Source organism: Lutra lutra, chromosome 6, assembly GCF_902655055.1.
Source record: "Lutra lutra chromosome 6, mLutLut1.2, whole genome shotgun sequence".
Lineage (NCBI taxonomy): Eukaryota > Metazoa > Chordata > Mammalia > Carnivora > Mustelidae > Lutra > Lutra lutra.
Window position 1 is genome coordinate 121,921,469 of NC_062283.1, and position 25,915 is coordinate 121,947,383.

At 38.6% G+C, this 25,915-nt stretch overlaps 1 protein-coding gene across 3 annotated transcripts; it reads right to left on the reverse strand.

Annotated features, from left to right (window-relative positions):
- Positions 1 to 1,206: 1,206 nt before the first annotated feature.
- Positions 1,207 to 24,913, reverse strand: COQ3 (coenzyme Q3, methyltransferase). 3 transcript variants are annotated; one of them, XR_007128350.1, is made up of 8 exons: positions 24,591 to 24,913; positions 20,017 to 20,134; positions 17,266 to 17,418; positions 14,987 to 15,086; positions 13,886 to 14,128; positions 3,934 to 4,093; positions 1,867 to 2,158; positions 1,207 to 1,791 (listed from the first exon to the last, which is right to left on the reverse strand). XR_007128350.1 is itself a non-coding variant. In XM_047735252.1 (7 exons), exons 1-7 carry the CDS (start codon positions 24,811 to 24,813, stop codon positions 1,938 to 1,940), a joined length of 1,218 nt encoding a protein of 405 aa, XP_047591208.1. In that variant the 5' UTR covers positions 24,814 to 24,913; the 3' UTR covers positions 1,207 to 1,937. The 3 variants fall into 3 exon arrangements, 2 of the variants coding, with proteins under 2 accessions (XP_047591208.1, XP_047591210.1); XM_047735252.1 differs by having other exon boundaries at positions 1,207 to 2,158; XM_047735254.1 differs by having other exon boundaries at positions 1,207 to 2,158; positions 24,648 to 24,910.
- Between the last annotated feature and the right edge of the window lie 1,002 nt (positions 24,914 to 25,915).

Sequence of the window (25,915 nt, forward strand, 5' to 3'; positions counted from 1 at the left end):
AGCCAACCTTAAATGGTCAAGCAGTTTTTAGAATTACAGTCCCACTGAGCAATCTGACTTCCTTCATGACTATAGCAAGGTGGTCAAGGTCACTGCCCAGCTTCCCATGGTTGTTCCCCTCACCCCAAATTAAGACTGCCTGCAAATTCACCTTCTTGCTCTCTGAGCCTTGTTCTTTTCCATTCTAAGTCAGGCTTACATTTGTTTGCTGGACCATTAGTCATAAAGTCTCCATCATTATCTCTTGCAGGGCAGTCTCAAGAACCCAGAGTTCCTGAGGGAAGGTTTGCAGATGAAACTCCCCAGCATAGCCCTACTCGCTAGATTACCGCTTTTCAAAAGCTGTTAGTTCTCAGAATTAAGTTTTCGGCTGGGCAATCCTCATTCCACAAGTACACACTTAAAACAATTTGTAGTATCTTTTTGAACCTATTTCTCCTGAAATTTAGTTGAAATTGGCCTGAAAGATCAAATTAGATTATACACAGAGGCATGAAATTTTCATCTCTTCATTCCATTGGAAGTCAAGTGAAACACAGAAGTAGTTATTACTGAATCACCCTGAAATTACATCACTTAAGAATGTATTTTTAATAACTGAAAGTGTTTTTTTTCTCTAAAATAAATACACTTGTTTGGGGGGGACTACTTTTTAACCAATTCCATTACATTGTTCTTAGATTACCCTTTTACACCAACACTTTATTTTTTTAACAGATAGAATGAGGAAGCTTTGTTTTGGTAATAAAACTACTAGAATTCAGACTAAGAGTCTGACTTTTAAATGGAGGCCAATGGAAGCTCCTAATTTTTAGCCCCCTAATCACACCATAGCAACTGAATTTATAATTCCTCTCTTAATTCTTTAAATTTCAGTTTCCTCCCCTGAAATGCTGCTGAGAACAAGTACATGACAAACTAAGGTGGCTGGGAAGTGTTTGCCTACCTAAGTCTAACAGACACTGACAAAGGAATACAGCAAACCTGAGTGTAAATGGGAAAAATGATAAGAAGTAAAAAGCTGACCTTCAACCTGGGTCACATGTATTCAATCCGTGTTTGTGTTTCACACTGGGTCAATGGCCTCTATGAATGTCTCTATAGAGAGCATCTGGACTTTCAGAAAAAGCCAGGGATTCACACACTTCAAGAAGCATAAAAGTACATTTCAAGTCAGTCCCTTCAATTATAAAAATGTTAGCTGAAGAAGAAATTTCCATAACCGAATTTTTAATTGAGTTTTAAAAAGTCCTTTCTACTTAAAAAAAAAAAAAGTCACAATAAAACATTTATGGAACTGTATAGAAGTATGCCCGACATTATCCGGACTTCTTGATTTTAATGTCTGAATCCAAATGTAGTATATATTTAACAATCCATTTGCTTTCCAACAAAGTAAAATTTAAAGGAAAAAATGCATTTTATCCTCCCATATATAAGAGGAATAAAACTGTATTTGGTTTTCGTATGTCAGAAGCATAACTGTCTTTAGCTAAAACCCGATAAAGAACATAGATAATGCAGATTCCTCTAAATGAAAACCCATTTCAGCATATACGTATGTGCACACACGCTGGATGAATATATATAATCCGTCAAGTCAAGTATGTATACCCTATTTATAAAACAAAGGCTGAGGAATTTAAATGCCTAGATTACACAATACCTTGCCAAAAGTTTTTACCCACAGAATCATCCTTTGAAAGTGGCCATTAGATGAAACAACCACAACTTTTATCCAAGGTTTTAGCCCTTTTTGTTGACTTTCTTTTCTTCACAACCCACTCACAATCCACTTCACAATCCAATTTTTTCACAATCCACAATCCACTTTTCTTCACAATCCACTCACAATCCACAATCTAAAAGACAGAGTATTTTCACATATGTAAACATGAGACTTTCAAGCCGTATTATACATAGTCCTTCGAAGCCATTCATTTCTTCAGCTCTTCCTGCACACCTGGGTTGATGGAGTCTTTATCATGGAGCTCCTCTGTTTCCCCCCTGAAAACAAACCCAGCAGGCACCGGGGGCTCCTGTCCAATGGATTTCACAGCATGAGCTGCATAGTTCAGGCTTGTATTTTCACTCCAACGCCAGTAACCTGAGAAGGGGTTGTAGAGCATTCCTGCCACCGTGTGAACTGACAGACCATCTGAAGAAAACAATCAGAAAGAGTAGATTTTGTTAAGTAATTACTTTCCAAATGCCAAGACTCTAATGTGACTATATTTAAAACAGGATTCCTATGCAACATGGGGGGTTAAGGGGGTAGGAGAAGAGTAAATGAAACAAGATGGGATTGGGAGGGAGACAAACCATAAGTGACTCTTAATCTCACAAAACAAACTGAGGGTTGCTGGGGGGGAGGGGGGTTGGGAGAAGGCGGGTGGGGTCATGGACATTGGGGAGGGTATGTGCTATGGTGAGTGCTGTGAAGTGTGTAAACCTAGCGATTCACAGACCTGTACCCCTGGGGATAAAAATATATTATATGTTTAAAAAAAATAAAATTAATAAAAAAAAAAAAAAAACAGGATTCCTGTCTCAGGGCACCTGGGTGGCTCAGTCATCAGGTGTCTGCCTTTGGCTCAGGTCATGATCCCAGGGTTCTGGGATGGAGCCCCATATCGGGCTCCCTGCTCAGCGGGAAGCCTGATTCTCCCTCTCCCAGCCCCCTCCTGCTTGTGTTCCCTCTCTCACTATGCCTCTCTCTATCAAATAAATAAATAAAATTAAAAAAAAAAAAAAAGATTCCTGACTCGATGGAAAAAAAATACTGTGTAACCAAGTACATATCATTCTTTACTATGGCACAGAACAGAAACTCTAAATCAAATTGCTTGGGTTCAAATCCCAACCTGGCACCTATTAGATGGTGATCAGAGTCAAGTCACTTAACCTGTCTGAATCTCAATGTTCTCACACGTACAGAACATACAGTCCTAGAGTTGTTAGAATTAGATATGCGTATAAAGTAGCACAATGCTTGGAATTTGGTAAGTACTTAGTAAACATAAGCTTTTATTAGGAAATATCTGCCCCCCCAAAATATTTAAATCTGAAAAAATAAATATTTAAATCTGAAAAAAATTTAAATCTGAAAAAAGAGACTATCTGCCAACAAGTGATCATTCCTATCAAGCATCTTACAGTACTTTCTCCTACTCTGTTTTCAGCAATATCACTTGCAGAAATCTTCAGAACCTCCTCCATTGCCTTGGATTGATACTATTTCAATACTCCAAATCAAGTTTACTGATATACTGTGATGTGAAAAAAAGCCCGAGACACACATGAGTTAAGTACTCAGCAGGAGTACCAAACACCAACTACATGTTATGACCTGACAGGAATTCACCACATAAATCAAGAGCTCACAACGTGTGAAGCACAGGCAGGCACTGCAGGGAGTACAAAAAGGAGACAGTCTGGCCTCCACAGAGCTGACAGACCAGAAAGGGGCTTAAAAACACCAAAAGAACTGTAATACAAGACGTGCTCTAAGTAGCATAAAATACATAAAAAGTGACAAGGAAGTTCAAAGTGTACCTGAGTACGGAGGAATCAGAAAAAATAATATGTAGGATAAGCTGATACACACAGGGCCTCCACAGGACCAAGTGGGGATGTGTAAGTGACAGACATTTGCACCTCCTCCTTAAGCAAATAATGACTAAGCAGCCAAACAGTATTCACTGATCATCTGTGATTTGCATGGCCCTGGGTTAGGTGCCACAGGTGAGAGAGAGAAGTGGTATCTAATACCCATGCCTAACTTCAAGGAGTTTATAATCTAGCTGAGAGATGAAACCAACATCCAGAAAATAGTGGCCCATTTAATTAAGTGCCAGGTTGTGTGATTAATGATTGTAGATACATTAAACGTTCAGTAAGGCTGTGAAAACTGGAAACATTCTTAATACTTACTTGATTCCAGAATGCTCTCTAGCTTTTCGGGTGAAACGAACTTCTCCCATGTATGAGTACCTTTTGGTACAATACCTGCAATTTGCTCTGAAAAGACAATTCCCAAGGCATAAGACAGCTGTGTTTTGTTGATTGTAGTAACGAATAAAGAACCACCAGGCTAAAAAAAAACCATACAGATAGAAGTACCATTTTAGATGTCAGGAGTATCAGGTAAAGGCTTGGCTTCCCCCACCCTCCTCCTTCCTTCCAAATACTTTAAGTGCAATTAAGATACGTGAATATAAATAAAGTATAATTTACCAAAATAGTTTTTTTTTTTTCTTTTGGGAAATTCATTACTAAAGGCAGTCTCCTACAGGGGCACCTGGGTGGCTCAGTGGGTTAAGACTCTGCCTTCGGCTCAGGTCATGATCTCAGGGTCCTGGGATCATGCCCTGCATCTCCACTCTCTGGCTCTGCTCAGTGGGGAGCCTGCTTCCCCCTCTCTCTCTGCCTGCCTCTCTGCCTACTTGTGATCTCTCTCTGTCAAATAAATAAATAATCTTAAAAAAAAAAAGGCAGTCTACTACAGATGTACTCACTGGGTTTATGCAACAGTGCTTACAACTGTTAAACTCATACTACTGTGACATATTATAAACTTGCTTTTGCACATATCAGATACTTTATAATAAAAATATAGAAATGGGATTGGGCTACTCCTCCTTGTTACATGGCCACATTTCCAATCTCACATGTGTTGACACTGTTTTCTCTCTGGGTTCGAGCCTGTCTAACTTGTTCTGTGCGGCTTACAGAGCCACATCCTGTGCTAATCAGTGTTGTCTGACAAAAACATTAATGGTTGTGGTTTGAATGTTTTTTTTTATTTTGTTTTGATTTCATTAGTATAAACAATATGAAGAGATCAAGATAAGCACTTACATGAATACAAACCATCTGTGAGACTGTTTATTTATTGAAAAAGATTTTATTTATTTATTTGACAGAGAGCGAGCGAGCTACAGAGGGAACACAAGCAGGAGTGGGAGAAGCAGGCTTCCTACTCAATCCCAGGACCTGAGACCATGACGTGAGCCGAAGGCAGATGCTTAACAACTGAGCCACCCAGGCACCCCTTGTGAGACTCTTTAGTCTGCCATGTCTTTTTTTAAGATTTATTTATTTATTTGAGAAAGAGTGCACATGCACGAGCACTAGCACCAGTTGGGGGAAAGGTAAAGGGGAAGAGAGAGAGAGAATTTTCCAGCAGATTCCCCAAAGTTCGGAGCTAGTGGTGGAGCTTGATCTCATGGCCCTGAGATCATGACCCAAGTGGAAACCAAGAGGTGGACAATGCAACAAACTGAGCCACCCCAGATGCCCCTAGTCTGACATTTTTTAGTGGCTACATTCATGGTGTTTCCTATATTTACTCCTACATATGGCAAAGATTAATGTCTCCTCCCTCTTCTACATATTCTCATCGGCCTGATGGGGATAAAATGCTTAAGAGTCCTTCTAATAATTGCGTGTGCACGTGTTTGTGTGTGTAGGGAGAGAGCAACTATATCTCAAATACCACCCCAAAACCAAAAAGAAAGATGAGACCCTGAAATACTGCAATGTGCCATTAAATTAAAAACTGAAATATAAGGTATTATTTTGTGATACACTGTAACTTTTCTAAAACTCTAGTGTTCTAAAATATCTTATTAAGAATCAGTTACATGTCAATTATATCTCAATAGAGTTTGGGGAAAAAAATCACTTATGGGTATCTCATCATTGTCCTACAAAATTTAAGGAAACAGTAGTGAGCAACGGTCATTTTAATAATAGGCTTTCCATCAGTGCAAAAATTAGCTTCAAATTCCACAACGCCACACACATTCCTAATATGTGTGAAAGAACCTCCATTCATACATACTGACACACAGCACAAAAAGTAAAAATTAAGGAGTTTTGTTTGGCAAATAGAAGATAAGCCTAATAAAGCTCATTTAAAAGGAAACACCAAGGGGCGCCTGGGTGGCTCAGTGGATTAAGCTGCAGCCTTTGGCTCAGGTCATGATCTCAGGGTCCTGGGATCAAGCCCTTCGTCGGGCTCTCTGCTCAGCGGGGAGCCTGCTTCCCCCCCTTCTCTGCCTGCCTCTCTGCCTACTTGTGATCTCTCTGTCAAATAAATAAATAAAATCTTAAAAAAAAAAAAAAAAAAGGAAACACCAAGACACTGTTATAGACTTAAGGAGACTAAGGAGACATGACAACTAAATCCAATGTAGAATCCAGGGTTGGATCCTGAACAGAAAAATGACATTAGTGGAAATACTGATGAAATTTAATCAGGTCTGTAGTGTAGTTAATAGCATAATGTCAATGTTGATTTCTCCGTTTTAAGAAATGCACAATGGGTTATGTACAGGGCTAGGACTATGAGGAGACAAGTGAGATGCCTAAGGAACAAAACTGAGGGAAGTGCTCACTTTCCGGACTGTGTAAATGCATGGTTGGCACCTAAGCCTGAGTGTCTCCTTCAGGTTTGTGCCGTACATGCCTCATTTGCCTCACCCTAGTTCCTATCTTTACTATGTGAAATGTTAACAATTGGAGAAACTGGGGGAAGGACAGGTGGGAATATTCTGTACTATCTTTGTAATCTTCTCTAAAACTAAACTTATGTAAAAAGAAAAAGTATTTTTTTTTTTTAAGATTCCATTTATTTATTTGACAAAGAGAGAGATCACAAGTAGGCAGAGAAGCCGGCAGAGGGGGAGGGGAAGCAGGCTTCCTGCTGAGCAGAGAGCCCAATGTGGGGCTCGATCCCAGGACCCTGAGATCATGACCTGAGCCGAAGGCAGAGGCTTAACCCACTGAGCCACCCAGGCGCCCCAGAAAAAGTATTTCTAAAAAGCTCTATTTAGGTTAGAGCTAAACATTTCATTCTTCTAGCTCTTGACCTCAGGGTGTTACCTCTACATTAACAACACAGTCAATACAGTAATAACGATAACAACAACAATAATACTTTAGGAGATTTATTAAAAAAAAATTGGAACCACTTTCAGAGGACTAAGTCTATAATATAATGGGAAGAACGAGACTTGAAATCAAAAGGTGTGACCCTAAGCCCCACTTAAGTGCCTAGTGAACTTTGACATAAAGACCAAGTGACCTCTGGATTCGTTCGGAAGATAGTAGAGTTGGAGCTCACATCCTCCCATGGACAGACCAAGGCAACAACTACATATAATTGTTGGCTGAATGAAGATTGGCAGAAAAGCTCTTCCACAGCTGAAGACATAAAGAAAAAGCCACATGGAGAAAGGTAGGAGGGGCAGAGATGCGGCAGGGAACCAAACTCCTGACACAGTAACCTATAATTGGGAGGGCTATGACAGGCACAGAAGTCTACCGGAGGAGCCAGGGGCTCAAGCCCCACCTTGGGCCCCCCTGGTCCCAGGGACCTACACTGGGAAGATGAGCCCTCATACTGCCTGGCTTTGAAATTCAGAGGGTTTAACTTTTCAGAGAGCCAGAAGGCTACCGGATACCAAGACTCTGCTCTTAAAGGGCAAGCACAATACCTCATTCAGGCTGACACCCAGCACAGAGAAAGCAGTTTAAAAAGCGCCAGGGTTTTACATGGAGATTTACTGACTAACTTTAGGGCATGTGTTGGAAAGTCAGTAATCTGTAGGAGATTTCTTCAGCCATGGAAATACTGAAAGATGTCACTTTTCTTGTCCTTCTTCAGCCTAGTTGGTCAGATTTGTGGGAACTAGTTCTGACATTCTCCATCTATCTTGCTAACACCACTCACCCTGTCCTGGCATTCCCCTGTAGATCTACCTGCCCTGGAAATTGCCCGTGTAAAGCAACTCCTGCCACACCCAGCAGGCAGCCTTGGTCAGGATCAGCATTGCCCCAAAGCAACTACTGCCTACCACACCCAATGGCAGCCCCAGCCAGGGCTCGGGCCTCTTCAAAGCAACTCCTTCCTTGGAGAGAGGATGGGCAGCCCCACACACCAGCACATGGGCAGCAGCTGCAGCTGAGCCACTCTGACAGCATGGCTGGGAACCTGCTCCGTACACCAGTACACCTGCAGAAGTCACAGCAGGGCTGAAGGTCAGCCCTGCTCACCAGCGTGTGCCCAGTCACAACAGGAGGACACACACAGCCCATACAGCAGAATGTCTGGTTCTGGTGACTGGGAAGATGGCACCCTAGGGCCCCACGATGCCTCCTGACACAAGGCCACTACTTTCAAGACCAAGATACGTAGCTGACATACATGGAAACAAACACGGAAAATGGGGAGATAGAGGAATATGTTCCAAATGAAAGAACAAGCTAAAATTTTAGCAAAAAAAAAAAAAAAAAAAACAAAAAATAAACACACACACAAAAAATAAACAAAATGGAAATAAGTAATCTACCTGATAAGGAGCTCAAAGTAATGGTAATAAAGATGCTCACCAGATTTGAGAAGAGAGGATGAACTCAGTTGAGAGTTCAAATCAAGAAAGAGACAGAACACATAAAAAAGAACAAATAGGACATGAAGAATACAATAACTGAAATGAAAAAATACACGAGGGAATCAACTGCACATTAGAAGATGCAGAAGAATACGTCAGCAATCGGGAATACAGGATACTAGAAAGCACCTAAGTTGACGAGAGGAGAGGGGAGGGGAGACTCTAACACCTATTATTGGTTAAGTCATCCAGACAGAAAATCAATAAGGAAATAGTTGCTTTGATTGACATATTAGACCAGACAGACTTAACAGGGAGATACAGAACATTTACATAAAAACAGCAGAATACTCATTCAAGCACTCAAGGAACATTCTTCAGGATGAATCTTGTTAGGCCACAAAACAAGAATGAATAATTTATTTTAAGATTCTATTTATTTATTTGAGAGAGATCATAAATGCTCAAGCCGGGGCTGGGGGGAAGGGCAGGAGGAGAGGGAGAAGCAGACTTCCTCCTGAGCAGAGAGCCCCACAAGTGGCTTGACCCCAGGACCCCTGAGATCATTACTTTAGCCAAAGGCAGATGCTTAACAGATGAAGCCACCCAAGTGCCCCAAGATTCCATACATTTCAGAATACTGAAATCATATCAAACATCTTTTCTGACCATAACAGAATGAAACTAAAAATCAATTACAAGAAAAAAAAACTGGAAAAAATGTGGAGTCTAAATAACATGCAACTAAACAACCAATGGGTCAACAAAGAAATCAGAGCAAATTAAAAGATACCTGGAGACATATGAAAATGGAAACACAATGGTTCAAAATCTTTGGCATGAGGTAAAAGCAGTTCTAAGAGGGAAGTTTATGACAATGGCTTACCTCAAAGAAGCAAGAAAAATTTCAAACAAGACAACCTAATCATACACCTAAAGGAAAGAGGAAAAGAATAAACAAAGCCTAAAATCAGTAGAAGGAGGAAAATAATAGAGATCAGACCAGAATTAAATTAGAGACTAAGAAACAAGAGAAAAAAAATCAATGAAACTACAGGTGGTTCTTTGAAAAGACAAACTAAATTGATAAACCTTTACCCAGACTCACCAAGAAAAAAGAGGGCCCAGATAAATGAAGGAGGGAAAGTTATAACCAGCAACACAGAAATAGAAAGGATTAGAAGAGACCACTATGAGAATTTAAATGCCAACAAACTGGACAACCCCATAGAAATGGATCAATACTAGAAGTGTACAATATTCTAAGACTGAATCAGGAAGAAACAGAAAATCTGAACATTATCAATTATTGGTAACAATTGGATTGGTAATCAAAAACCCCCAATAGAGGTGTCTGGGTGGCTCAGTGGGTTAAGCCTCTGCCTTTGGCTCAGGTCATGATCTCAGGGTCCTGGGATCAAGCCCCACACTGGGCTCTCTGCTCAGTGGAGAGCCTGCTTCCCTCTCTCTCTCTCTGCCTGCCTCTGCCTACTTGTGATCTCTCTCTCTGTGTCAAATAAATAAATAATCTAAAAAAAAAAAAAAACACAAAATCCCTCAATAAACAAAAGTCCAGGATCAGATGGCTTTACAGGTGAATTCTACCAAATATTTAAAAAGTTAAAACCTATCTTTTTCAAACTATCCCAAAAGTAGAAGAGGAATAAATGCTTCCAAATTCCTTGAAAAGGGGCAGCATTACCCTGACACCAAAACCAGAAAAAACACTGCTAGAAAATAAACCAATATCCCAATAACTAAATTCAAGAATACTTTAAAAGGACCATTCACTAGGATCAAGTGGCATTTATTTCAGGGATGCAAGAACAGTTCAGTATCTGCAAATGAACAAACGTGATACAAGACATTAATGAAATGAAGGACAAAAATCATATGACCATCTCAATAGATCCAGGAAAAGTATTTGACCAAATTCAACATCTGTTCATGGTAAAAACTCTCAACAAAGTGGGTAAAGAGGGAAATACTTCAACGGAATAAAGGCCATAGATGAAAAACCCACAGCTAACATCATACTCAATGGTGGAAAGCTGTAAGCTTTTCCTCTAAGATCAGGAATGAAATAAATTCAGTAAAGGTACAGGATACAAAATTAATACCCAGAAATGTTGCATTTCTATACACTAATAATGAGCTAGCAGAAAGAGAAATTAAGAAAATAACTCCCATTTACAATCTTATCAACAAGAAGAATTAAATACCTAGGATTAAAGTTTACCAAGGAGGTAAAAGACCTAAATTCTGAACACTGAATACTGAAGACTAAATTCTGAATAAGACATGACGAAAGAAATTGAAGAGGATACAAATAAATGGAAAGATATACCATACTTAATGGATGGGAAGAATACTGTTAAAATGTCTACACTACAGAGTCAATGCAATCTCTAACACATTGCAATAGTATTTGTTACAGAACTAGAAGAAATAATTCTAAAATTTGTATGGAACCCCAAAAGACCCCAAATCTTGAGAAAGAATTAATTTGGAAGTATCACATCCAAATCCAAGATTTTGTAGTTTGTACTACAAACTACAGTAATTAAAACAGTGTGGTACAGGTACAAAAACAGATCAAAAGAATAGAATGGAAAGCCCAAAAATAAACCCACACTTATATGGTCAATTAATCTACAACAAAGGAGGTAAGATATACAATGGAAAATGGTGTAGGGAAAATTAGATGGCTACATGTAAAAGAATGAAACTGGACCACTTTCTTACACTATATATAAAAATAAACTCAAAATGGATTAAAGACCTAAATCTAAGACCTGAAACCATAAACATCCTAAAAGAAAATATAGGCAGCAATCCCTTGGGCACCAGCCTTAGCAATATTTCTCTGGATTTGTTTCCTCAGACAAAAGAAATGAAAGCAACAATAAACAACTATGATTACATCAAACCAAAAACCTTTTGCACAGCGAGGGAAACCATCAACAAAACAGAAAGGCAACATACTAAATGGGAAACAATATTTGTAAATGATATAATTGATAAGAAGTTAATCTGCAAAATATATAAAGAACTCCTACAACACCAAAAAAAAAAAAAACTGATTAAAAAATGGCCAGAGGACCTGAATAGACATTTTCCAAAGAAGACATACAGATGACCACCCGACCCATGAGAAAATGCTTAACATCACTAATCATCAGAGAAATACAAATCAAAACCAAAATGAGATTTTACCTCACACCTGTCAGAATGGCTAATATCAAAAAGACAAGAGATAACAAGTGAGGATGTGGAGGAAAAGGAATCCATGTGCACTCTTGGCGGAATGTTAATTGGTACAGCCACTATGAAAAACAATATGGAGGTTCCTCAAAAAATTAAAATAGAAATACCACAGAATCCAGCAATTGCACTTTCGGGTATTTACCTGAAGAAAAGAAACATTAATCTGAAAAGATATGTACCTCATGGGGGGCTGTAAAATATATATATATATATATATATATACCTCTATGTTTACTGCAGCATTATCTACAATAGCCAAGACATGGAAGCAACCTAGGTGTCCATCAGTACATGAATAAAGATATGGTATATATAGACAATGGAATATTAGCTATTAAAAAAAAAGAATAAGATCTTAACATTTGCAACAACATGGATGGACATAGAGGGTATTATGCTAAGTGAAAGAAGTCAGACAGAAAAAGACAAGTATCACATGACTGTACTTCCATGTGAAATAAAAAAAAACAAATCAACAAACAAAAACTAGAAACACTCATAAATACAGAAAACAAACTGGGGTTGCCAGAAGAGAGGGGGGTAAGAGGCAAAATAGGTAAAAAGGATTAAAAGGTATAAATTTCCAGTTTTAGAACAAGTCATGAAGATGAAAAATACAGCACAGAGAATGTAGTCAGTAATATTGTAGTAACTTTTTATAGTGACAGATGGTAAGTACACTTATTGTGGTGAGCATTTCATAATTCGATAATTGTCAAATCACTGCTGTACGTCTGAAACTCATACAATATTGTATGTCAACTATACCTCAATTTATTTATTTTTATTTTTTTTTTAAAGATTTCATTTATTTATTTGACAGAGAGAGAGAGATCACAAGTAGGCAGAGAGGCAGGCAGAGAGAGAGAGACGGAAGCAGGCTCCCCGCTGAGCAGAGAGCCCGACGCGGGGCTCGATCCTAGAACCCTGGGATCACGACCTGAGCCGAAGGCAGAGGCCTTAACCCACTGAGCCACCCAGGCGCCCCAACTATACCTCAATTTAAAAAAAAAAAACAAAAAAGGGGTGCCTGCATGGCGCAGTCAGTTAAGAGTCTGACTCTTGGTTTTAGCTCAGGTCATGATCTCAGTGTTGTGAGATCGAGCCCCATGTGGGGCTCCCCGCTCAGTGAGGAATCTGCTTAAGACTTTCTCTCCCTCCCCCTCTACACCCAACCTCTAAAATAAATGTCTAAGTCTTATTTTTTTTTAAAGATTTTATTTATTTACTTGACAGCAAGAGATCACAAGTAGGCAGAGAGGCAGGCAGAGAGAGAGGGGGAAGCAGGCTCCCTGCCAAGCAGAGAGCCCAATGCAGGGGTCGATCCTAGGACCCGGAGATTATGACCTGAGCCGAAGGCAGAGGCTTAACCCACTGAGCCACCCAGGCATCCCATAAAATAAATATATAAATCTTAAAAAAAAAAAAAAAAAGGCCAAGTGACCTTTGACATCTCTCAAATTCTGATCTCCTTTGGGCCAAGTTGGTCACGACAGTACCTGCTTACCGTCCTCATCTGGTTGTAGGGAAAATCAGTAAGATCATATATATGAAATATTTCTCTATAAGCTGAAAACTGTTAAAAATATTACATACAGAGTTATTTAAGAAATGCTACCTAAGTCAATTTATACAATTAATAAAGATTTTAATTGTTTTTTAAGTATCAATCCAAATCAATTTCTTTCTTTTTTTTTTTTTAAGATTTTTTATTTATTTATTTGACAGACAGAGATCACAAGTAGGCAGAGAGGCACGCAGAGAGGCAGGCAGAGAGGAAGGAGGGAGCAGGCTCTCAGCAGAGCAGAAAGCCCAATGCGGGGCTCCATCCCAGGACCCTGGGATCATGACCTGAGCTGAAGGCAGAGGCTTTAACCCACTGAGCCACCAGGCGCCCCCCCAAATCAATTTCTTAGTAATTGTCATTTGATATTTATTAGCTATTTAATCCAGAGTCCACCAATGGGAAAAAAAAAAACACTTTAAATCTATTGTTTATAATTATGTTCAGGACCAACACTTTTCAAGATTCTTGGATATCAAGATACTGTATCAAGAAAACCCCAGGACTGAGTGCAAGCTGAGAAGCAGAAATAATCCCCAGCAGAGATGTTATCCCCTAATCCTAGTTTACTGATTGCAAGTATTATGAAACACTTATAGCTGTGGATACATACACACATTCAGAAGAAACAAACAAGTAAACCAGTAATTCTTACTTTTAACACTTGATAGCAGCACTGTATAAATGTTTCTAGATCAATCACATGTTCTATAACTTCAGAAGCTACAACAGCATCAAATGTTTCTGCAGTCTCTTCCACAATCTCTTCCAGGGAACATGCTCTGTACTCTATCCTCTTTTCTAGCACTGGATCAAATGATTTATGGTGCTGCGCTGTCTTAATGTTCTCATCCACAGGATCGATTCCAATAACCGAAGCTCCAAGCCGCCCTAGAGGCTAATAGGATAAAATAATTGTTATCCTCAAGAAGAAAACAGAATACATGTTAGCAATAAAGAGCTTATTAAAAAGGAAACAAGATTAATAACGAGAGGATAATTATTGGATACTTATTGGGTACATCGAAGTTCATTATATCATTTCCTCTAGTTTGTACACATTTTACAATTACCATAATAAAAACTTAGGAGTGAAAAATAGTCACAACAAAAAACTTATGAAGAACTATTTGAGAGAGTTCTGTATTTTATAGGTACACTTACACACACACAATAGAGTATTAACATCTCTGAAGTGCACGAAAGTTACCACGCAGTTATTGAAAGAAAACTATAAAACAGAGCTGCAGGTCATAAATATACTACAAGTGGAGGCAAATATTTTTTGCGGAAGGTGAATGAGTATTTTTCTAAGTACTCTAAAGTACCTAGGCCAGGGAGAACACCACAAGCAGGCAGTACTCGGTTAGGTTTTTGTACTGAAGCAAGTGCAAAAGAATGGCTTATCAGTGCATTTAAACTAGTGGAAACGGCCCAATCTCTTAGAAGAGACAACAAAATTTTCTGAGCTATTTCAAAGACCAGTGCCCAATTTTGTGCAAAAATAAACAAAAAACAAAAAACACCAAAAAAAATCCTCTATAATTTTCTAAAATATTTATATATGTTCTTAAGAAAGTAAAAACCATTTATTAGTTTTATGCTGATAAAAATAAGAAGAAGAACATTAGGCATTTCTTTTTTTTTTTTTTTTAATAAACAATACTACTTGTTAAAAGGATAAATGAGTCGTAGGCCTACTTTTTCAAAATTTTTTTCACAGTTAAAAATGGCAGGAAAGTTGTAAACCACTTACTTCAGTTAACAATCCACCACCACAGCCAACATCAAGAATCTTCATCCCAGACAGAGGTTTTCCTGGCTGGTGATGAGCAACTGTTTTTAACAGATTGTCTCTTTTTTAAAAATCCAAAACATACAAAAACAAATTATTAATTTTAATAATATATATAATATTTTTATTTATTATTTTATTATTTTATTTATATAAACATTTTAATAATATATAATAAATATTAATAAAATCTTAAAAGTGTATAATTTTTGAGGATATATTAAACTCTCATTTTATTTTATTTTATTTTTTTAAAGATTTTATTTATTTATTTGACAGACAGAGATCACAAGTAGGCAGAGAGGCAGGCAGAGAGAGAGGGGGAAGCAGGCTCCCTGCAGAGAAGAGAGCCCGATGCGGGGCTTGATCCCAGGGCCCTGGGAATCATGACCCGAGCCGAAGGCAGAGGCTTTCACCCACTAAGCCACCCAGGTGCCCCTAAACTCTCATTTAAAATGGATTATTGATATTTGGGGGTAAATAGCTCTTTTCTTTTCAGCATTAAAGACTTTTTTAACAATCAAAAGCAGGAAGGAGGGGCGCCTGGGTGGCTCAGTGGATTAAAGCCTCTGCCTTCCACTCAGGTCTTGATCCCAGGGTCCTTGGATCGAGCCCCATATCAGGCTCTCTGCTCTGCAGGGAGCCTGCTTCCTCCTGTCTCTCTCTGCCTGCTGCTCTGCCTACTTGTGATCTCTGTCTGTCAAGTAAATAATAAAATCTTAACAAAAAAAATTTAAAAAAAAAAAAAAAAGCAGGAAGGAGGTTTTAAGTAAAGCTTCTAAAATAAACTAGTAATAATTATATGTTAACTATTACTTCAGTAATAATCTAAAGAAAAACTAAAAACAATCTAGTTTAGATTTACTAACTTTATTTGCTTAAGATATCATGTTAGCTGAGGAATCTCTTAGCTACATTGTCAGTACTTGATAGACACATTTCATGTCAGCAACAAATAAGTTATTTTACAGGGCTTAGAAGCAGCATACTGGCGATCTATATTTTCAGATTTTGCTGAGATTCCCTTCTAAATTGATTCTCTTTTGATCTTCTAAGTTAGTGGTGTTTTCATGATCATGTAAATAGGCATCCAAATCAAGTTAACTTAATTCTAAGATAATCATAGTAACACTCTACCACATACACAAACATAAGCACACACATATACACCCAGACATATATACCTAACAGCATTGTATACTACACTTTTAAGTTGAACTGTATATGAATTTTAATTATATTTATATTAAAATAAATGTTATATGGGGGCACCTGGGTGGCTCAGTCAGTTAAGCATCTGCTTTGGCTCAGGTCATGATCCCAGGGTCCCAGAATCAAGCCCCGTGTCGGGGAGCCTGCTTCTTCCCCTCACACCCATGCTCGCTCTCTCTCTCTCTCAAATAAACAAAATCTTTAAAAAGCAACAAAAATAAAATAAACGTTACATATAATAAGGATACCTAAGGATATATTTTGTTTGTTTGTTTAAGTAGGCTCCACGCCCAACGTGGGGCTTGAATTTATGACCCTGAGATTAAGACCTGCATGCTCTAGTGACTGAACCAGCAGGTGCCTCTTTATCAAGACTGCCTAAAGGTCAAAGTGGGTATGAAATGACCTTGATGCCATAAGATCCTAGGTCCTTTTCATAAGAATTTAGTTCTAAGCAGCCTGAAATTGTCCAAAAATGCTTCAAATCAGTTAATAAAAGCAGCCTAGATTTTGAATAACGTTATTTAAAAATTAATGGCTCAAACAACGGACATTGAAAAGTTTCTAATTTTCTTTTTCTTTTTTTTTTTTTATTTTTTTATTTTAAGGAGGCTTCACATTCAATGTGGGGCTTGAACTCATGATCCTGAGATTAAGAGTCACATGCTCTACTGACTGAGCCAGCCAGCTGCCCCAGAATCTCTCTAATTTCTAAAGCAAACTTAAAATGCAGCATTTTTTTTTTTAAAGATTTTATTTATTTATTTGACAGAGAGAAATCACAAGTAGGCAGAGAGGCAGGCAGAGAGAGAGGAGGAAGCAGGCTCCCTGCTGAGCAGAAAGCCCGATGTGGGGCTCGAACCCAGGACCTGGGATCATGACCTGAGCCGAAGGCAGCGGCTTAACCCACTGAGCCACCCAGGCGCCCCAAAATGCAGCATTTTGAACTTAGGTATAAATCAAGAGAAAAATAAACTCAAAAGAAGATAAATTATTGAAGAGTTACATTTTAAAATATTTAGAGTTACCTAATAAATGACACCCTCAGGTCATTCATAGAATGAAGAGGTGCATACACTCCTTGTTCATCCCACCACCTATGAGCCAGGGCCACGAATGTTTTTATCTCACTGCTGTCTACAGTGGTTTGAGAAGTACTGTACAGTCTTGTCCAAGGGTACCTAAGGGATCAAAAGGAAGAGCCAGGCAAAAAGAGACATTTTTAAAAATGTAACATAGAATCTATTTATGTAGAAAGATACTCTAATTTACAATTTATTAGATTCTAAATGAATGGCTCATTTTCGATGCTTTAAAACCAGGTTTTCGGGGCGCCTGGGTGGCTCAGTGGGTTAAGCCGCTGCCTTCGGCTCAGGTCATGATCTCAGGGTCCTGGGATCGAGCCCCGCATTGGGCTCTCTGCTCAGCAGGGAGCCTGCTTCCTCCTCTCTCTCTACCTGCCTCTCTGCCTGCTTGTGATCTCTCTCTGTCAAATAAATAAATAAAATCTTTTTTTAAAAAAAATAAATAAATAAAACCAGGTTTTCATAATCACACTGCAAATATATATATTCACAGATGGAACAGAGTTCCATTAAGAAAGTTAATTTGCTTTCAAAGTAAATTGCAACAGAAATGGGATGTTATAAGACTTGGCCTTCTGGGTCATATCTAATAGGAATGAAAATAATAACATAATAATAGGAACAGTAGTAGTAGAAGTAGAAATAGTAATAGTAACCACTTATTGTGCACTTACTAAATGTGGGTACTATTTAAGAACTCCGTATATGTCACGTGTCATCTTATTTCATTGTTCGGGCAACTCTATAAAGTAGGTTATATCGCAATCCCTATTACACAAGTAACAAAAGTGAGACTTAGATTAAGTAAATGGTAGAACCAGGATTTGAACCCAAGTGCCCCCATCTTCTCTTCATTTCTACTACTATCATCCTAGTCTAAGCTATAATCATCTCTTGGTTAAACTATTTATTGCACTAGCCTTCTAATTAGTCTGCCTGCTTCCTACCACATCTCCCTTCAATTTTTTCCCTACAATGCATCCACAGTGTCCCAAAAATATAAATATGATCATGCTATTTTCCCACCTGAAATCCTTCCATGGTTTCCCACTGATATTAGGAAAAAAACTCAAAATCCTTAGCATGGCCTACAATGCTCTGAATTATTTGGTCCCCAATTTCTTCCCTCCTCAAATGCACTTTTTAACTACTCTCCTCATCCTCCCCATTCCAGCCCCACAGGCCTTTCATTTCTTTGCACTGACCCCACATACCCTTTTCTCAGGAACTTTGTACAGGTTGTTTCTTCTACCTGGACCATTCTTCTCTCACATTCCCTTCCCTCCTCTGCACACCTAATTCAATGCCATCTAAGAAGTCTTCCCTGACTCTCAAAACTGGGTTATAGCCCCTTACTTTAATTCCCACATAACCTTACATTTCTTCATGGAATAATGTGACAATTTGATCATGTCTCCCCACTAAACACTATGAGGGCAGGGTATGGACTGTGTTATTTACCATTTTATTCCTAGTGACTAGCACAGTTCCTAGAACACAGTTGGTACTCGGGAAACGTGTCAAATGGATAATCTAATAAAGGCCCTGGGCGCCTGGGTGGCTCAGTGGGTTAAGCCTCTGCCTTCAGCTCAGGTCATGATCTCAGGGTCCTGGGATCGAGGCCCATGTCGGGCTCTCTGCTCAGCAGGGAGCCTGCTTCCCCCTGCCCCTGTCTGCCTCTCTGCCTACCTGTGACCTCTCTCTCTCTCTGTCAAATAAATAAATAAATAAATCTTTAAAAAAAAAAAAGGGCACAGAAAAGTATATAATTCACCTAATTAAAAAGAAAAATCAAATGGGATCAAACAGGGACCAAATAGATCAGACATTATACCAAATTCCATGTCAAAGTATATCATAGGAAAATCCTCCAGAATTTCTTAGGTAAAAAAAGAATAAGGTCGTTACATTAGGATAGGTAATACCATTCAAATTTTTAGTGTGTTTTTCTTAGCTACATAGAGTACATTCTACATTGATGACTTATTATCCTTTTACGAGTTAAATATCATGCTTCTTTAATATTGTCTTATGAATATTACCATCTTTTTCTGTGCTTCATGCAAAGCCTCAATAATCAATGACTAATATACAATAGGTAACAGTAGGTGGGTGCTCAGCTGACTACCAGTGATTTCACATACACCCAATTTTACAGGAGCTAGCTTATTTACAAGAAGTAGAGCAAGCACTTAGAAAACAAAGTTCATACCTTAACTCTATGCAATATTTTTCACAAGTTAGAAATTAGTTTATAAAATACAACTACAGAAAGATATTACTTTGATTCAATCTTACCACCTAGAATTGTATAATTACCTTATCACATTTATGCTGTACCCCAATCAGTTACGATTTTAAGCACTGCATTATTTGTGTCTTGTCACAAGTGTGGAAGCAAAAGGATTTCTCCAGGTAATACAGTCTTACATTAAAAATAAAATAAAAGCTACCTTTGAATATAGATAAAGGGTATGCAAGAGATGTATACTGTATTACAATTTTTCTGTAGGTTTGAAACTTTCCAGATATAAAAGTTGTTGGAAGAGTAAGAATATTTAGATAAATAAAAAGATACCTTAATCAAAGCACATAAGATATTTCATACTAGCAGCGTTTATTAAACATAATGAATACTAGGTTATGATTATATATAATTATGTAAATACTTGCCACAGTAATGAATAAACTTACCTGTAAATTTTCATTCTATTCAAGCAGGCAAAAGTTATTCTATAGGATTTGAACCACATGATGCTGTATTCACTGAAAACCCACGGGTTAGTTTGTGGAGTCCAACTGAACTGATTCTCTGAATAAATTGAAAACAACATTATTAAGTAATCTCCGTGCCCAATGGGGGGGTTCAACCCCAAGATCAAAAGTCACATGCTCGGGCGCCTGGGTGGCTCAGTGGGTTGAGCCGCTGCCTTCGGCTCAGGTCATGATCCCAGGTCCTGGGTTCAAGCCCCACATCGGGCTTTCTGCTCAGCAGGGAGCCTGCTTCCTCCTCTCTCTCTGCCTGCCTCTCTGCCTACTTGTGATTTCTCTCTGTCAAATAAATAAATAAAATCTTAAAAAAAAAAAAAAAGTCACATGCTCTAACCAACTGAGTCAGCCAGTTTCCTCTGAAAATAAAAATTAAATGCCTAGAGAAAACTGCACAGTATAAATCCCTAATACGTATATACTTGAAGAAACTATTTTACATGGCAATCTCATATTATAATTGATATACAAAAGGGTTTTCCCCTTACTTTTGGATTTATACTAAAATATAAAATAAATACCTTGCGTTCTGCCAATTAACTCTAATCAAATATCTGAAATTTTAATTGGCAAAAATAAGTAATGTATATGTAAAAGTTTTTCATACCATCAGTTTCTCTACCAATATTATTCTGCATAATTATAAGAAATGAGATTTAAAATAAAACTATGTGACCTTTTAACCTAGGATGATATTAATTCTGAGATTATTTGTCAAAACAAGTTCAAATTCTGTCACGTTAGCTACTTGAAATGGATTTATACATAGACTTAAAACTCTTTCCAAAAGAAAAACCTGTATGTACGTGTGTATGTATACATATTATCCTAAAATAATCACTCATCCAGTCTACATGTTCAAACTTACATAGAAACCTGTTTTATGAACTAGTTACTCTGCAGCAGAACATTCAATTGTTCAATAAATACTTAGACAAAGTAGACCTTAGAGCAAAGAAAATACTACGGAAATTATAAAGTTCACCCAACGGATTTTTTTTTTTTTTTAAAGATTTTATTTATTTATTTGACAGAGAGAGATCACAAGTAGACAGAAAGGCAGGCAGAGAGAGAGAGAGGGAAGCAGGCTCCCTGCTGAGCAGAGAGCCCGATGCGGGCCTCGATCCCAGGACCCTGAGATCATGACCTGAGCCGAAGGCAGCGGCTTAACCCACTGAGCCACCCAGGCGCCCGGATTTTTTGACTCTGGTTGAAAAGCAGTCCAACGAAGGAGAAAATAGTCTTTTCAATAATGGTGTTGAAACAACTGGATACCAATAGACCAGAAAAGAAAACTTAAACCTAAATCTCACATCTTATACAAAAGTGAACTTAAAATAGATCATTGATCTAAATGCAAAACCATAATACTTTTAGAAGAAACTATCACAGATCTTCATGACTTAGGGTTCGGCACAGAGTTCTTCTTACATCTGACACCAAAAGCACAATCCAAAATAGAAGATATTGATTAAGTTGGACTTAGACTTGAAACCTTTCATCCTGCAAAAGACTCTGTTAAGAAGAAGAAAAGACAAATCATAGACGGGGAGGAAATATTTGCAAAACACATAACCCACAAAGGACTTATATATCTGGACTATATGAGGATATTCTTTAAACTCAACAGTAAAACCCAACTCCCATAAAACAACAACAAACCAAGCAACCCAATTATACAATGGGTCTGGTTCTTATAAAATGGGTATAGAAAGACACGAACAGACAATTCATCAAAGAGGATATACAGATGCAAATAAGCACATGAAGAGATATAAAATATCAATAACCATTAGGAGAATACAAATGAAAGCCACTACATACCTATCAAGTTGGTAAAAATTTAACCATCCTGGTATAATGAATTCCATAGGTGATTTCATATATTTTAGAGTACTTGTAGGTGAAATCCCAAGAATGACTGTGTTAAATGGCATGTGAATTTATAAATTTGTAATTGCCACTCACAGATGTTGAACCAGTTCCCAACACCAAGAGTAAAACCAGTCTCTAGTGCTGGCTTCCCCACACCAATAATACACTGACAGTCACTCATGCAGTGTATTATCAATTTTTTTTTTTTTTTTTGATAATCCAATAGGTGAACATGGGATCTCAGTGTTTTCTGAGTTTATCATAAGTGTGGTTAAGTGTCCTTTCTTAATGGTGCTATGGTCTGAATGTTTGTGTTCTCCCCAAATTTATTCTTTGAAGTCCTAACCCCTAAAGTGATGATATTAGAAGGTGGGGCCTTTGGGAGGTGATGAGATCATGAGAGTAGAGCCCTGGTTTAGCGACTTTATAAAAGACCCCAGAGAGCAAGTTTGCCTCTTCTATCATGTGAGGACACAGCAAGAAGGCTCCATCTATGGACCAGGAAATGGGCTTTTATCAGCACTGAATCTTGGATTTCCCAGTCTCCAGAACTGTAAGAAATAGACTTGTTGTTTATAAACCACCCAGTCTGTGGTATGTTGCTACAGTAGTCAAATGGACTAAGACAAATGGTCATTTATATTTCATGGCTTGTCTTTTCATAGTCTCTGAATATTTTTCTCTTGAGCTTTTTATGTTTTTTAAATTTTGTTTTGTTTTTCAGTAGGATCTTCATAGTCTGGGCCAAGGCCATTTCAACATTCTCACACACACACACACACAAGTTTGTGTTTCTAGGCCTTTGCTCATGTTACTCTCTCTTCCACCATTTCCACCTACACTACATTTAAGACCTAGTTCAAATACCACCTTCTTTATGACTTCAGGTAGATAAAGGAAGTGTTATTGGAGAATTATGTAAACTGTGATACGTAGATAAAAAATCTAAGTTATTATTATGAAACTGCACATCAGAGACTTTAAAAGTCTCTGCTCTGTACTCAGTAATGACCCTTATCATCCCTACTCCTCCTCTACTTCTGTAAAATTAGCCCCCCAGTTATCAGTATTGACAGAATTCTCAAGAGCTTTAAAAACCACCATACCACAACTGAGAGAAACTAATTGAGTTTGTATTAATAAATAGAATCCTACCAACTCCTTCTCTACTTTGAATGTGTGATCATTTTGGTATTTGAGATTTTAAAGACATAGAGGAAAACTTCATTTAATGCATTCAAAACTTCATTTATCCAGAGCCTATGATGTACCATGCCAACAGTGAACAAAACCTCTACTCTACCAATACCTTGGTTCCAGCAATCATAATTTACTGTCGAGATTACTCTTAAGGTCTCCCTGGGCGTAGTCTTTCCTGCCACCATTCCACTTTCCACACAGCTGCCAAGTGTTCTTTCTTAAATACAGGTCAGATTATATTGCTCCTTCAGTAATTTCCCTCTGTCCTCAAGGTAAAGTCACTCTCAGGAGTATAGGTAGCCTTTCACAGACTTGTCATGGCCTAAAAAGTCTGTCTCATCCCTTGCCAGTCCTCACTTCCAGCCTTCCTTTTCAAGGAACACTTTGCACTTTCCCAGAAATCTCACAGATACTCAAGTTAGTCCTTTGGCCACTCCAATGACTTCCAAAACTGCCCAACTCCCTCAAGACAGCTTCCTAAATACTTTGTTCAAAAACTTTCCCTGAAAAAAAAAAAAAAAAAAAAACTTTCCCTGATCTTAAATATGTATTAGATACTCCTTCTATACTCAGTCCCAAAATCTGAAAATATTTATATTTTTCTAAATTTCTGATTATAAGACATGTTTGCTGAAAAAATAAATTCCAAAAATATATAATGATAAAACGATGGATAACCACCTCCGCCACATATAATCACTGCTAAAATGTCTATGTATTTCTGTTCTCTCATATAGCTCCATATATAGGTCTAAAATCATAATACATACTGATTTGTAACTTACTTTCTTAATGCTGTATCTGAATCATTTTTCCATGGGGGCACACACTGATTTAAATCATTTTTATTGGCTGCACTATTTTTCATTGCATTAGAGCACCAACTTATCAACTCTGTGCTGGACCTCTAAGTTTCCCGTTTCACTCATTATATCCTAATTTCAGTTCTAACATTTTTTTAAAGAGATCTCTGAGGTGTCCTTCATTAGAAAATTCCCAGTGCCTAGGTGGCTTGGTTGGGTGTCCAACTCTTGGTTTAGACTCAGGTCGTGATCTCCAGGTCTCCGGATCAAGCTCTGCCCAGCAACGGGCTCAGAGGGGAGTCGGCCTGAATTCTCTCTCCCTCCGCGCCCCTGCCCTTATAGGATGGCTCTCAATCTCTAAAAATAAATAAATCTTAAAAACAAACAAACTCCCAGTGCCTGGCACACAGCATTTGTTAAATGAGTTTCATATAAAGGGTAAACTTAACTTTCTGGTTAATCAAACTGTCTTCTGCAAGTCTCAGGTTCAGTGAGTTATTTCCTTGATCTTATTTGCCAAGAGTTTGCGGAATTTAACCAAAACAAGTAGAATGATGCCTTAAATTCTTTCTGAAAAAAAGAAGATATGTGCAAACCAAACAAATGCAACGCTATCAAGAACTCTGAGACCGCAGCCGGAGTCCTCTCGCGCGGCGGCTAGGGAAGAAAGTACATGACCTTCCGATTCCTGCAGGCAGAGTGGTCGCCGGCGGCAAGGACTCAACCAAAAAGGTCTCTGGATACACGGCGACGGCCGGGAGACTGCGCGCTCCGCAGCCGGGGCAATAGTCCCTAGTCCCAGTCTCCGGGAACCGGAGGCGAGAGCCCAGGCCGGGAGTTTCATCGACAGCGAGACCAGACCGAAAGTAGACTTGCGCGGACCCCGCGCGGAGCTCAGAACAGCCCGCCGCCCTCTGCCGCGCCTGCGCAAAACAGCGGCCCCTACCCGCACCCTCGGTGGGTTGCGTGAGGGGCCTTCACAGTGCCAACTTGGTTAAGCGACACTCACCTGCCGAACTGCTGAAGCGAGCACCCTCAGCCTGTGTACCCCAACACCTAGATCTAAGCCCTCCTACAAACCGAGTCCCGCAGGAGCTCAGCTTCCGGCCTCCCCACGTCGTGAAAGGATCCACCTCCTTTCCGGTCCCTCCAGCAAAAGACCCCCAACAGAAAGGTTCCGAGATCCACTCTCACACTGTCGGGAGCCAGTCTATTCATGGCTGCATTAATGGCTGTTAATAGCGTGGGACTATACTCTTCACGCTCAACACTCGTCAAACTGCGCATGCAACTATGTTTGTTATAAGAGAACTTCAAGTCTCTATTATAGCCTATTTCTGTATGACCCCCTCAAACCTCATGGCCAACGTAGTCATGGATCCTCTCACTTCATACTATGTAAACGAGCTTTTATTCTCATGTAACTCTTATTTAATATTTAACAGAAGTCTCCCACATTTATACTCCTGTATGCCACTGACCCTTAGAATCACAAATGCATGGAAGCACTTCTTTCCTAAAGGTAGAATTTTTTCCCCTTTCAAGGAACTCAAATGTCAGGGGGCTAGAAGTCTAAACTGAAAATTCAGTTTCTCCAAGTGACCTGATAATATTCTGGGCAGGGCATACGTTATGTAGTAAGACTCTAGCCAGACAAACTTCACTGAAAACTAAAGCGGTATTAACTTTACTTCTAAATGTATAGAAGCCTTTCCTTGAATAAGAGCAATGATACATTTTTAAGATTAAAGGAAAAAATCATTGTACATTTTCAATAGGCACGGTCAAATTGGTAAAGTGTTCTCTGAATTAGTGAAATTTAATGCTCAGTAATAGTCTTTCACTTATGGCTTCTTAGTAAAATATTGACCTCCTCCTAAGAGTGGCTGCAGACTTTTTTAATGTCCTTTTCGGAGTTCCTCTCTCAGGACACACGGCATCTCTCC

Bases quoted from the DNA above. Each gene is read 5' to 3' on its own strand.
- COQ3 (XM_047735252.1), bottom strand. From the start codon at position 24,813: ATGAAACTCCCGGCCTGGGCTCTCGCCTCCGGTTCCCGGAGACTGGGA. The intron at 20,135-24,590 runs TTCTTGATAGCG...CAATTTATTCAG, and splicing joins CTCCGGCTGCGGTCTCAGAG to AGAATCAGTTCAGTTGGACT. The intron at 17,419-20,016 runs GTAAGTTTATTC...TTGATCCCTTAG, and splicing joins AATAGAATGAAAATTTACAG to GTACCCTTGGACAAGACTGT.